The 12,504-nt window shown below is 36.0% G+C and overlaps 1 protein-coding gene across 1 annotated transcript in view; it reads left to right on the forward strand.

Annotated features, from left to right (window-relative positions):
- The first annotated feature begins 6,442 nt into the window (after positions 1 to 6,442).
- The window catches only part of LOC125235467 (xanthine dehydrogenase/oxidase-like), a 34,226-nt gene continuing 28,164 nt past the window's right edge, over positions 6,443 to 12,504 (forward strand). Inside the window, exons 1-2 of the mRNA XM_048142038.1 lie at positions 6,443 to 6,485; positions 7,185 to 7,345. Coding sequence (XP_047997995.1) covers positions 6,443 to 6,485; positions 7,185 to 7,345 — 204 coding nt within the window. The remainder of the gene's footprint in view (positions 6,486 to 7,184; positions 7,346 to 12,504) is intronic.

Genomic DNA, 12,504 nt, shown 5'->3' on the forward strand with positions numbered 1-12,504 from the left:
CCATAACCAGGTTCAACCCCACGCAAATATACTAGAGAGCGACTGAGAAAATTCAACCTTTTGTCTCTTTCCTACTCTGTAAGATGAAATCCTTAAGCTCTGTATTGCATTAATCTTCAAATTAGCGCAGCACTATGAAAAAATTTTTAAATGAATGACTTTATTGCGATAAACTTGGTACCTATACATCAGGTGGTATTAATTCTTATTAAGCAATAGCAATACGTGTTAAGCCACAAATGGCTTGCGAAATTCGCCTACTTGAAATAATATTTTTGTTTAAATTTTAAATATATTTCATTATTAACGACTAAAAAGTATAAAATAAATTTATAGTTTAAAAAACTCTAGAAAAACACGCTTTTATAAATGCACGTAAAAGCCAAAAATAAATTATGGATCGTTCAAGTTGTCTCTATTGCTGGGATGAAGAGTAAACTATGTGCTTTTAATTATAATATTTGATTGTAAAAGCGTGGGGCGCTGTAACAGGAAAAACTTTTTGTATAACTTGCTGAGAAATCAAGTTAAGCTATATTACGAGAAGCAGTTTACACAGATTGGCGCGCTAACTGGACTTGCAGCACGACTGCAGCGCCCCACGCTTTTACAATCAAATATTATAATTAAAAGCACATAGTTTACTCTTCATCCCAGCAATAGAGACAACTTGAACGATCCATAATTTATTTTTGGCTTTTACGTGCATTTATAAAAGCGTGTTTTTCTAGAGTTTTTTAAACTATAAATTTTTTAGTCATAAGATCTACTGTAAGGCCCTCCGCTCACGAGGCTACTCTCAAGCGACGCGATTGCAATGCAATTCATGGTTGCATACTGGTATGCTACTCGTTTCCGCACACAGTGCTACGCAACTGAGACGATTTTTATCAAATGGACAGTGTTATGGAATAAGCGATCAAGCGACAGTTAGTTGAAATCGAGAAAATGAGCTAGAAAGATTTGAAATTTGAATCAGTTGTTGTAAGTTCATTTATAAAGTAAAAAAGTTAATTTTGACATTGAACCTATAAAAGTGTTCATAATTTAAATAGATAAAAAAAATAACACCATACCTATTCAAGTTTCGAAGTTATTAACGTTTTTCCGCTTGATTCTTTATTGAACTAATACTGGGATGAGGTTAATTTATTTCGTCGTAGCGTACATATTTTGTCGCTTGATTTTTTATTGCAAATTGTTAGAGGTAAAGTGAATACTGGAATAAAATAACATTCCATATATTTGAGTAAATAGTGCTATTGTAAATAAATGAACAACAATGTTTTCCTCTACAATGATTAGGACTAATCCGTCTAACAATTTAGTTTTGTTCTCCAATCAACTTTTTTTAATAAATGTCAAAAAAATCAGCATATATGGCAAAATTGGCATTGTAACTAATAATAATTCATTAGTACTAGCCAGAATTACACACATAAGATATTATGATATAACAAAACCTCTTGATATTTAGTTCTCATTAAGCGAAATCTCCTGCAATTTCAAATATGTAACAACGAATTAAACGACACTATTAGGGCGGTTAAATCGATATTGCGTTTATAAATCATCAAAATTTTAAACCAAAACGAATTAATAACATTTTTATGGCGTTTAACTCGATTTTGCGATTTAGAATATACGCTTATTATAATTTGTAAAAGTAAATTTGGCGTTCAATTCGTTTTTACGTAACGACTTAGTACACAGGGCCATACAAATTTTAACGTGTCGCTTGATTCTACCCCTTAAAATAAGGCTGTAAGCATGATTTTTCAACAAATAAATAGTCAATACTATAGATTATCACATTTATATCCGAACTGCATTCATAACTTTTTTTTCGGATTTTGGCGCTTAGTTCGCTATTCCATAACACCGTCCAAATTATCTTGCTAACTATCTAATAACCCCACATGCTTCACTTCCTTGGCAGTCAAATTATTGTGTATAAATGTAGTTTAGGGTTTATATAAAAATAAATAACGCTTCGATTCTCTCGCAGTTTAATTATTGTGCAACCTTCTATCACTAAAACCGAAAGTACCAAAAATCACTAATAACTTCTAAACCGATTACCTTAGTTACAAAAATTATATTGTTCCATTCGTTTTAGACCTAAACCTACCAAATTACACTAAAAACAGCAAAATATCTACACAAACAAAAAAACATGTTTTCAAGTTACGTAATATTTGGTTGGTATACCTAGTAGATATACCTACCTACTACTATTAGCTAGGAAGTACTATTTAGAAGGCGAAACACGATGAATTTTGAATCGTGACGTTATTTATCACTCACCCCTTCATAGTTTGTAGTAGGTTAATGTAATAATAGTAGGTAAATAAACCCTTCATTTCATAAAAACAAAATATAATACCTATAGGTACTGACCTGTCATATTCATTTTTTTGCCAATATCATTCCACGCCTTTTCCACCACATCTTTTCTCATATATTCTGGCAGCTTATAATTATACAAACACGGATAATTTTCCACTTCTTGGACAAATCGAATATTAAACTTTTGATCCACCGCCATTTTTGTTTGCAACGTGCATGCGACTCGAGTAGCGTGCGACCAGCAATGACAGTCGCGTGCGACTGGTAGCATACGGGTCGTAGACGCGTCTCGTCGTATGCGGAGCGACGTTAATTTGTATGCAGGCTACTCACGAGCGACGCGTATCATACGCGTATGAGACGAAAGTCGCTTGAGAGTAGCCTCGTGAGCGGAGGGCCTAAACCCACAAAAGCAAGAAATAAATGGATTATGAATTATTTTTGATTTGTTATTTTTCAAGTAGTCACAATTGACAACATTTCATATTTTCGACTACTACTTTTTATTGTTTGGTTTGAAAGAACTCAATATTTAAAGATACACGTATTTTTTTATTTATCCCAAAAACTGCTATTTTAGTGCGAAAATCCCTTTTTATTACTACTTCGAACAGAAAGAGCGTAAGTTACAAACGTCAAGACACAGTTTTATGACGTAACATGTGTTGTTTCATACACCTAAGAAAACGACAAAATCATTCCTAAAAAAAGTTTTAACAGTCAGCTTAAGCAGTCCGAGATGTCTGACTGTCAAGTGTCACTGTCAACAAATATTGAATAACTACGAGCTATGGAATGTAGAAGTATAAGGAGAGAAATCTGTCAAAGTAGAACAGTCGAAAATTACGTGTCAAACCCTTATGTACCTGCAATTGCAGCGCCACCTGGTTTTATATCTGCACTTCTGAAACTTAAAGTTTTCGCTCCTTACCTCTAATCTCCATACTACTAGCGATGATAAGTGTTACAGTCAAACTCAAGTGACATCCCAACCGGAAAATTTTTTTGGTTATAGTGGCAGCTCTGAATAGTCTGAATCAACTATGTAACGTCACTTCCCCTTTAAAGTATTTTTAAGAATTTTTTACTAAAAATAAGGAAAAAAAAAATTAAAAAATACATTTTTTTGATCTACAGGCGTAGGTATATCTCGAAATGGTTTTCGATTTAGGGACATTGAAAATTTTGAAACGTTGTCAATTCCAGTGTTCCAGTTTTCTTTCGTGTATGATATTTATTTTCAATTTACAAGGAATTACCATACAACCTATTTTTTTGATTTCCGTTATTTAAGTTATGTAAACGAATACATAGCACACAATAATGTTATGCATGCTAATCTATAAGTAATTTAATTCTCATTTAAGTGAAGTTGTATATATCTTCTTTGAGAAATAAAGTTCTTAAACCTGAAGGGAAGGTTCTTTAGGTCAATTACAGTTAATTTCTCTCTTAACTTCTACTGTTATCGAGTTATTAATAAAAAAAAGAATGTTACAATACGACCTGAAATGATACTCTAAAGGGCCTTTCAAACTTATAATGATGAAAATTAATGTATAATGTATGAAAATGATCTTTTTTTTCGAATTTACCTAAGTGTTATACCGGGTGGTTCCTGATACTTAATGAACCTAACGACGAATCGAATTTAACGGAAAACAAAAAAATATGGTATATAAACAGACAACATAGCTTCCTACCTTGAAAATGCAATATACACTGATGAAACTAAGGCAAAATTAAGATAATAATAGTCATTAAGTGCAGAAATAACCGGAAATTTCAAATTGTCGGGTTCAATTTGATATGATTATCACCATTCAATTCAGTTGATTATGGGACAATTTGAGCTGGCTATTTAAATCTGTGTTTTGGAGATACGTGACTATAATTATTGTAAACGAATTATTTTTTTATAAATGAAATAAAAGAAGGTGGCGGGCAAGCATGGTAGCGTGATAAAGACTCTCATATCGGGTCGTCCTTTGGCACTATAAGTATTTTGTAAATGCGACAGGGACGCATCAACGCGATAAGGTTTATCGCGCTAGTGTGCTACGCGCTATGCCCGACTGAGAAGTGATAAATGTGTTCAGAATTGAGCAATTTAGCATCCACGCAAATCATTGCACATGATAACTTAGTTTAATGCACTAATGTCATTTTGTACACAATAATTATATAATAACCTGTCTGCTGAAGACGAGCTAAGGCCACCTGTGGCTTACTTCACAATAATGACAATGTCGCCGAACAGTGAAACTTGTATCTTCGCCTGTCAATGAAAAGAAAATTGCAGTAAGTATGTATGGAATGCATATAGGCTTACTGCGTTTTAACTTTGAGAAGCAGCGTGAGACACGAGATTAAGTAGTGACGAAATATTGACGATGAGTAACAACGTTACCTATAACACCAGAAATAGGCACATAATTGTCAGTGTAAAGTACCGATGTCACTACAAAAGCTAGTCCATACAAATATTATAAATGGGAAAGTGTGTGTGTCTGTTTGTTTGTCCGTCTTTCACGGCAAAATGGAGTGACGAATTGACGTGATTTTTAGGGTTCCGTAGTCAACTAGGAACCCTCATAGTTTTGCCATGTCTGTCTATCCGTCTGTCCGTCCGTCCGTCAGTCCGCGGATAATCTCAGTGACCGTTAGCACTAGAATCACGCCGACAAAGTGGTAAAATAAAAAGTGAAAAAAAATGTTTTGTTAGGGAACCCCCCCTCCCCCACATGTAAAGTGGGGACTGTTTTTTTTGTCAATCCAACCCCAACGTGTGATATATTGTTGGATAGGTATTTAAAAATGAATACGGCTTTTTACAATCGTTTTTTGATAATATTAATATTTTCGGAAATAATCGCTCCTAAAGCAACAAAAAAAGTGTGGCCCCCCCCTCTAACATTTGAACGATATGTTTAAAAAACATGAAATAAATCACAAAAGTAGAACTTTATTTTCTAGGAAAATTGTTTTCAACTAGATAGGTTTAGTACCTAGTTTTTGAGAAAAATACGGAAAATTACGGAACCCTACACTGAGCGTGGCCCGACACGCTCTTGGCCGGTTTTTTTAAGTGGATATAGTTGAAGGGATGGAGAGTGACATAGGCTACTTTTTGTCTCTTTCTAACCTCTCATTTCCCTAAAATGGGGGGAGGGGTGGAAGCTGGTTTGCAGCATTCTGCAATCCTTGAATTTAACGTGAGCGAAGCCGTGGGCAAAAGCTAGTAATATATAATTAGAGTATAATTTCATTGCATTTATAAAATAAACTAAGTCAAACTAATTAAAAACTTTTACTATTTGTCCCGATGGACATATTGTCTGATCCTGATAGTAAATATATCATTTATTCAAGTGCCACTGTCCATACACTCCGATGGGGTGACGGAGCACGACAAAGCCTGGCTCGACAACCTTAAGCAGAAAAGGATTCTCTCCAGAGCTCCTCCTCCTCTTGACTCACTTTTCATCACCTGTGACAGATGTGGCAAAAGGTGTCGTGCTGCCATCGGACTACTAAGCCACCAAAGAAGATGTACTGGCACCACACAACAAAATACTGCAATAATCAATGCTAAGATGTCGTGGCCAATAGGCGAGACGACTCAAAAAACTAATTAGTCCGTCAGTTAGATTATCCAAGAATTTTAGACACGTATTTTTTTTCTTTTTTCTCATAAACGAAAAATTAAGACGACGGTACAGTGCGTTGAAGTTTCGGGTGACGTTACGCCTACAATTTTTACTTAGAAGTGACGTCACAAGCCCCCGCTCCGGAATTTTGATGCTCTATATCTTTGTATTGTTTCATTAATTAGAAAAAGCGAAAAATATTTGTTCAGTATTTTTGGACGATCTAACTGACGGACTAAACAGAATGCCATTTTTTTATGTAGTCGTCATCCCTATGATGATTGGTCCATACAAATCCGTCCATCCCTTTCTCATTACTAAGTATACGGGTATGGAAAGGGTTACGACAAATTATTGATAATCAGCGCTCGCCGAACTATTATAAGGTAATGCCGTCGCGTGGCAAACAGTTGCTACCATTTGATAGACTTCTACAGTCCCTCATGTCGGTGATAGTATTGAAGATCAATGGGAAAAAATATGAAGGTAAGTTTGTAATTTTAATCGAAAATTTTAGAATTCATATTGGAGGTGCAAGCACAAAGCACAAATTGCTTAAAAGTTGGTCAAAGGCGCCCTAGCCTTCAGAGATAAACCTACACTAGAGAATTTTCGGCGGGTACCACGGCATTCGGGGTGGTGTAGCAGTTTAGCACTTCAGCCGCTATAGCTGGAGACCCGAGTTCGATTCCCGGTTCCGCCTTCAGTGGGTTCGATCGCTTTGTCTTTAGTGTATGGTATCTATTTTAGATCGAAAATTTTAGTTCAAAGATATAAACACTTCTGTACAAAAGTGCTTAAGGATATACAATTATATATACTTGGCATTTACCATAATTTGTAATTTGCGATAAGAAAGGCATCAATTACATTCTTATTTTTTATTGATTTCAGTAATTTTCGTTTTCCTTAGGAAAACACAAAATAAAAAGGCATTCAATTCAAAATTTTAATTTCGCGCCAACCGCGAATTTTACAAAGTCCGTCCGCACCTCAAACCTTTTGCAGAATCATTTTGGTGTCCGTTTGCCTACAGTACACATAGTCATACTGTTGCCTAAGCAGTCCGAAATAAAAATTATTATAGTATTTTTTTGAGGGCGCAACTTCCTTATCCGTAATAGTCACACTTTTGACGTAAAACGCCGCCATAAATCATGCAGCAATATACGTATCTGTTTGCAGTGGACGGTCGTTTTGGCCCAGACGTGTCCTTGAACGAGTACATCCGAAATGTGGCAGACCTCCGTGGTACCAAAGCGATGTGCCACGAGGGTGGCTGTGGCGCCTGTATCGTCGCCGTACGCGCCGCTTCCCCACCCACGCAGGAGATGAAGACATTTGCTGTCAACTCTGTAAGTACAGTCAACCAATTGGAACCTAGCCCAGTGTAGAACTATGTCATAGTGACGTTAAAATCAGATTGTAAGAAATCTCTTACTGCTAGCAGACCAGTACTTTCTTACATTTTGACATGGTTGTAGAGTGGCCTAGGATTCCAATTGGTTGACTGGACTTATACGTATGAGACGCACACTAAACTTGTACTAGTTGTACTTTGGTTACGTGTTTGAGCACTTTCTGGAGACTCTGAGCCTTCGGCCCTACGCGGAACTCATCCATTGGCCATCGCATTTACACTGTTTAGTGTGTTGTGTTGATTTGAGTACTGATTCTTTCCCTACGCGGAACTCCGTCAACGGCCTCAATAGCGGTCATCCTTCTCTTTTTAACCGACTTCAAAAAAGGAGGAGGTTCTCAATTCGACTGAATGTTTTTTTTTTTTGTATGTATGTTCCTCGATATCTCCGAGAATTGTGGACCGATTTTTTTTGATCGAACGGGTATAACCCCGAGATGGTCCCATTGGTACCAAGTCAGGGTCTGATGATGGGATCCTGGAGAAATCGAGGGAACTCTTCAAATGTTATAGGCACATGTAATGTTTTCAGTGTATTTTTCAAAGGTAAACCAGTATTTACGCCTGATGGTAATAATTTTATGTGGCTGAGCTGATGATGGAAGGTCAACTCCTCAATGGTTAGGAGTTAAAGGATAATTATTTCACTAGTGTACATGTATTCGGATTAATACATATAATATCAATAGGAACCACTAAAAATCAACAAATAAATAAACTTTTTTAACAAAAAATAAAACCGCCTTCAAAAATAAGCGCATTACAAAACACGGAGAAACTAAAAAGCAAAAAATAATAAACCTTTGAATTCAGATTTCTTATCGTATTGCAATAATCTAAACATCCAAATTATAAACAAATCAATTATTTTTGGAGTCGGTGCCAGCCTGCGTATGGTTGGGTGGGGCAAACAGGCAATAGCAAGGCGACGAACAGGTCTGGTACCGACTGCAAAAATAATTGATTTGTTTATAATTTGGATGTTTAGATTATTGCAATACGATAAGAAATCTGAATTCAAAGGTTTATTATTTTTTGCTTTTTAGTTTCTCCGTGTTTTGTAACGTGCTTATTTTTGAAGGCGGTTTTATTTTTTTAGACATTATAGTGCTATTGTTGATCTTATATCTGCTGACAGATCGAGTACGTTACAGTATATTTTTCCCACTCTCTCGAAATGTTGAATGTGTCAAATCGTCCAATAATACTGTACCTAATTCTAGTCGGTCGACATTTTGCATAGGTATGTACATAGTTAGTTGACCGTCCTAAGATTAAAGCAAACTATACGTATATTTCAATATTTAAAAGAGAATAAAATGATAGCTTGTTAATATTGTCTTCGGTTACCGCGATAGTTACTCATGAAATAAAACTATGGAAAGTGAGTGCGGCCTGTCATTTGTGGGGCAGACGAAACGAAGTATTTCCACACGGGTGAAGGAACACATAGCGGATGTCAAGCACCGTCGGCAAAAGTCTGCAGTCTCTGAACATGTCATGGATAAAGTCAATCATGCTATAAGGAGAAGCGGTATATACCCAGAATGTTGCGCGAGGCCATTGAGATCAAGAAATATCCAAACTTTAATAGAGAAGATGGCTTTACTTTACCACCGGCTTGGGATCCAGTAGTACATCTGATAATGGAACAAGCACGACGAAGACTGTGAGGCATTTGTGTTGTATGGTGTTGGACATTTGCAGTTTGTTTTTGTCAATTTTGTGTAGATTAATTGTTTTTTAACATAGTAATGGTAATTTTTTTAATTTTGTATAACTAGCTTTATTTATAGTGTGTGAACCTGCCTTAGAAATCTATATTATTGATGGTCATGGTTCGTTAATATTTCTTGTATGTAGGTAGCTTTTGCACATTGTAATTTTTCCTCAGTCACCCGTTGACCACGAACGCTGTAAAGTGTTCGAAACGTCGGGATGAATTGTAAAATTGTAAATTCATTATACGCGATTTAATCCGTTTCCAGAGTTTTATTTCATGATAGCTTGTTCTTAACTTCAATAAATCTCCTTAGCAGTGTTTTCAGACAACACTCATTCAAACATGAAAGTTTCAAAATTGTATAAAATATCAGGTCTTATTACATAATCAAAGTCAGACTTTATGAGATCTTCAAAAGATCCAGTCTACATTTGTGGAGGTTTCGCTTGCCTTCCAAGCTATATTTACGCCAGGCCTGCCAGCTGCCAGTGCAATATCTTGACTTAAATAACAATAAAATTGTCTAGATAGGGTAAGGTTTAAAACCAAGTACTTATTTTGAAGCGAATAAAATAAAATAAATATTGGGGACACCTTACACAGATCAACTTAGCCCCAAACTAAGCAAAGCTTGTACTATGGGTGCTAAGCGACGATATACATACTTAAATAGATAAGTATGTATTTATCTATTTAAGTATGTATATATCTATTTAAGTAGGTACATAGAAAATATCCATGATTCAGGAACGAAATATCTAGTAGATATAATAGTTATTTGTTTGTTAAATTGGTGATAATTTATTTGTATAATAAAAATACATTATAATAAAACATCAGGGACATAAAATTATCTTACAATAAAACTAAACTATTAAATCTAAAATTAAACTTAAAATAAAAATTAAAATTAAATTAAACTAAATAAATCTAAAATTAAACTAAAGTAAATCTAAAAACGGCCCCTGTGGCATAGTACCGAAGACGCTGGCAGCATTTCCTCGCTGGATTGTCAAGCTAATACGCTGAGCGAGGAAGCTGCCAGCTCTTCGGTCGCCGGTGGCGTCTCTTAGTCTCTTCGATAAGTCCTTGAAGAGACTCAGAGCCCCAGGGCCCCACGGACCAAGGGTCTCGACGCCGAATGGAATAAAAATATATTCGGCGCCGAGACCGCTGTATTTTCCTACCATAGTTATTTGTTATACAAGGGGGCAAAGTTGTATTTTAACGCCGAGTGTGGAATTGAAAAACGAGCAACTGAAAGGATTCTATGGTTGAACCACGAGCGAAGCGAGTGGTTCGAGAATAGAATCCTGAACTTGCGAGTTTTTTAACACACGAGAAATAAAATACATTTGCACCCGAGTGTAACACAAAAACTTTTCCCCTCACTATAGCGAGAAAACTACAACCAAGCTACAACGCAGAAAATGCGTTTATCACTGCTTCCAGTAGTTCCACAGGTAGTAAATCATTTTTATTACTAGATTCACCTACTTTTATCAATTTTAAAGCAGTTAATTTGACTTAATTCAAGGTCAAATTACTTTACCCACTAGTGGATAAAATGCGTTTTTACCCGCTGGTATTAAAGGACAAAACACGTGTTTCCGACCTTGTGAGGGGAAAATAATTTTGTTCAAATGGGGTAAGTTTTAATTAAAACAATTCCGAAGGGAATATAAGCGTGTTTGTGTATCCTGCCACGCGTTTTCTGATTTAAGTTATTTAGGGATATAATGCTGTAGGAGAGACCATAATTTGGGAAACAAAGGATAGTCCATGGAAACTATCATATCACATGGGAGCAAAATAACGTATACGACGATGGCGTTTATTCAATTAAGCTGAAATTTTGCACACATATTTAAATCACGTGAAAATGCAATATTATGGTATCATGGAGCTGATCTGATGATGGAGCAGAAAGGTGGTCATAGGAACTCACTCGATGGGGATACGACGTTTCATGACAGAGTTCCTATGACCACCTTTCTGCTCCATCATCAGATCAGCTCCATGATACCATAATATTGCATACTCGATGGGGATACGACGTTTCATGACAAAGGGGTTTTTAGAAACGTCTCTGAGAGCAGTAGATGACTGTTGAAAGAAAGGTACTGTTGGCGATAAAAGATTGAGCCAAAAATGATATTTTTGCAAAAAAAAATATTTATTTACTGTTTAGCGTTAGCCTTTTAAATAATGTAGAACAGAAAAGTGTCACTTGCATCCCTCCTACTCCTACTGTTTCTTAAAAAGACGTCTTTCCGAATTGGCAATATTACAATATTATTATATTTTTCAGTACAGATGGTGCTTTTTTTACACAAGAAGTGGTTAATTTTTTTGTCAGGTCATCGGAGGGCCATCTGTACTGAAAAATGTCGTTTGATACACAAGCGAAAAGGTAATTCGTAACTCGTGTCGATTTAAAACACTCCCTTCGGTCGTGTTTTAATTTATCGCCATTCGTTTCGAGCTTCCTCTTTTCCGCATTTGTATCGAAATGTACTATATACTATTTTGTGACATAATTATTCTTAAAATCGGGACTTAATCGCGTATGACTTCCAACTTTTCAGGGACGGCGTTGTCCCCGTGATCTCGGAGAAGACTGGCTTGAAATGACATCAACACCTTCTGAGAGCCGCGCGAGTTTTTCGAACCACCTGCACTTGGTTTTGATTACCAACTTCGAACTGTTTGCGCACTAGAGTTACTCTGTCGAAACACAACACTGACGATGTTCGATTTAACGACTGTCGATAATATTTTCCGTTTACACTTATTAATGACAGGATTCCATGTGGATGAGATCCTAAAACCTTCGCCCCGATTGAAATTGCGATGTTTTTTGATTTCAATGGCTTCACGCACTTTTCTACTGTATATTTTTTGTGTTTAATCAGGCGAACTGCAATACACCAAGATACTTACCTTTACAATGTATTGAAATAAAAAAACCGGCCAAGAGCGTGTCGGGCCACGCTCAGTGTAGGGTTCCGTAGTTTTCCGTATTTTTCTCAAAAACTACTGAACCTATCAAGTTCAAAATAATTTTCCTAGAAAGTCTTTATAAAGTTCTACTTTTGTGATTTTTTCCATATTTTTTAAACATATGGTTCAAAAGTTAGAGGGGGGGGGACGCACTTTTTTTTCCTTTAGGAGCGATTATTTCCGAAAATATTAATATTATCAAAAAACGATCTTAGTAAACCCTTATTCATTTTTAAATACCTATCCAACAATATATCACACGTTGGGGTTGGAATGAAAAAAAATATCAGCCCCCACTTTACATGTAGGGGGGGTACCCTAATAAAACATTTTTTTCGATTTTTTATTTTTGCACTTTG

The sequence above is a fragment of the Leguminivora glycinivorella genome, chromosome 17, assembly GCF_023078275.1.
Source record: "Leguminivora glycinivorella isolate SPB_JAAS2020 chromosome 17, LegGlyc_1.1, whole genome shotgun sequence".
In the NCBI taxonomy this organism is placed as follows: Eukaryota; Metazoa; Arthropoda; class Insecta; order Lepidoptera; family Tortricidae; genus Leguminivora; species Leguminivora glycinivorella.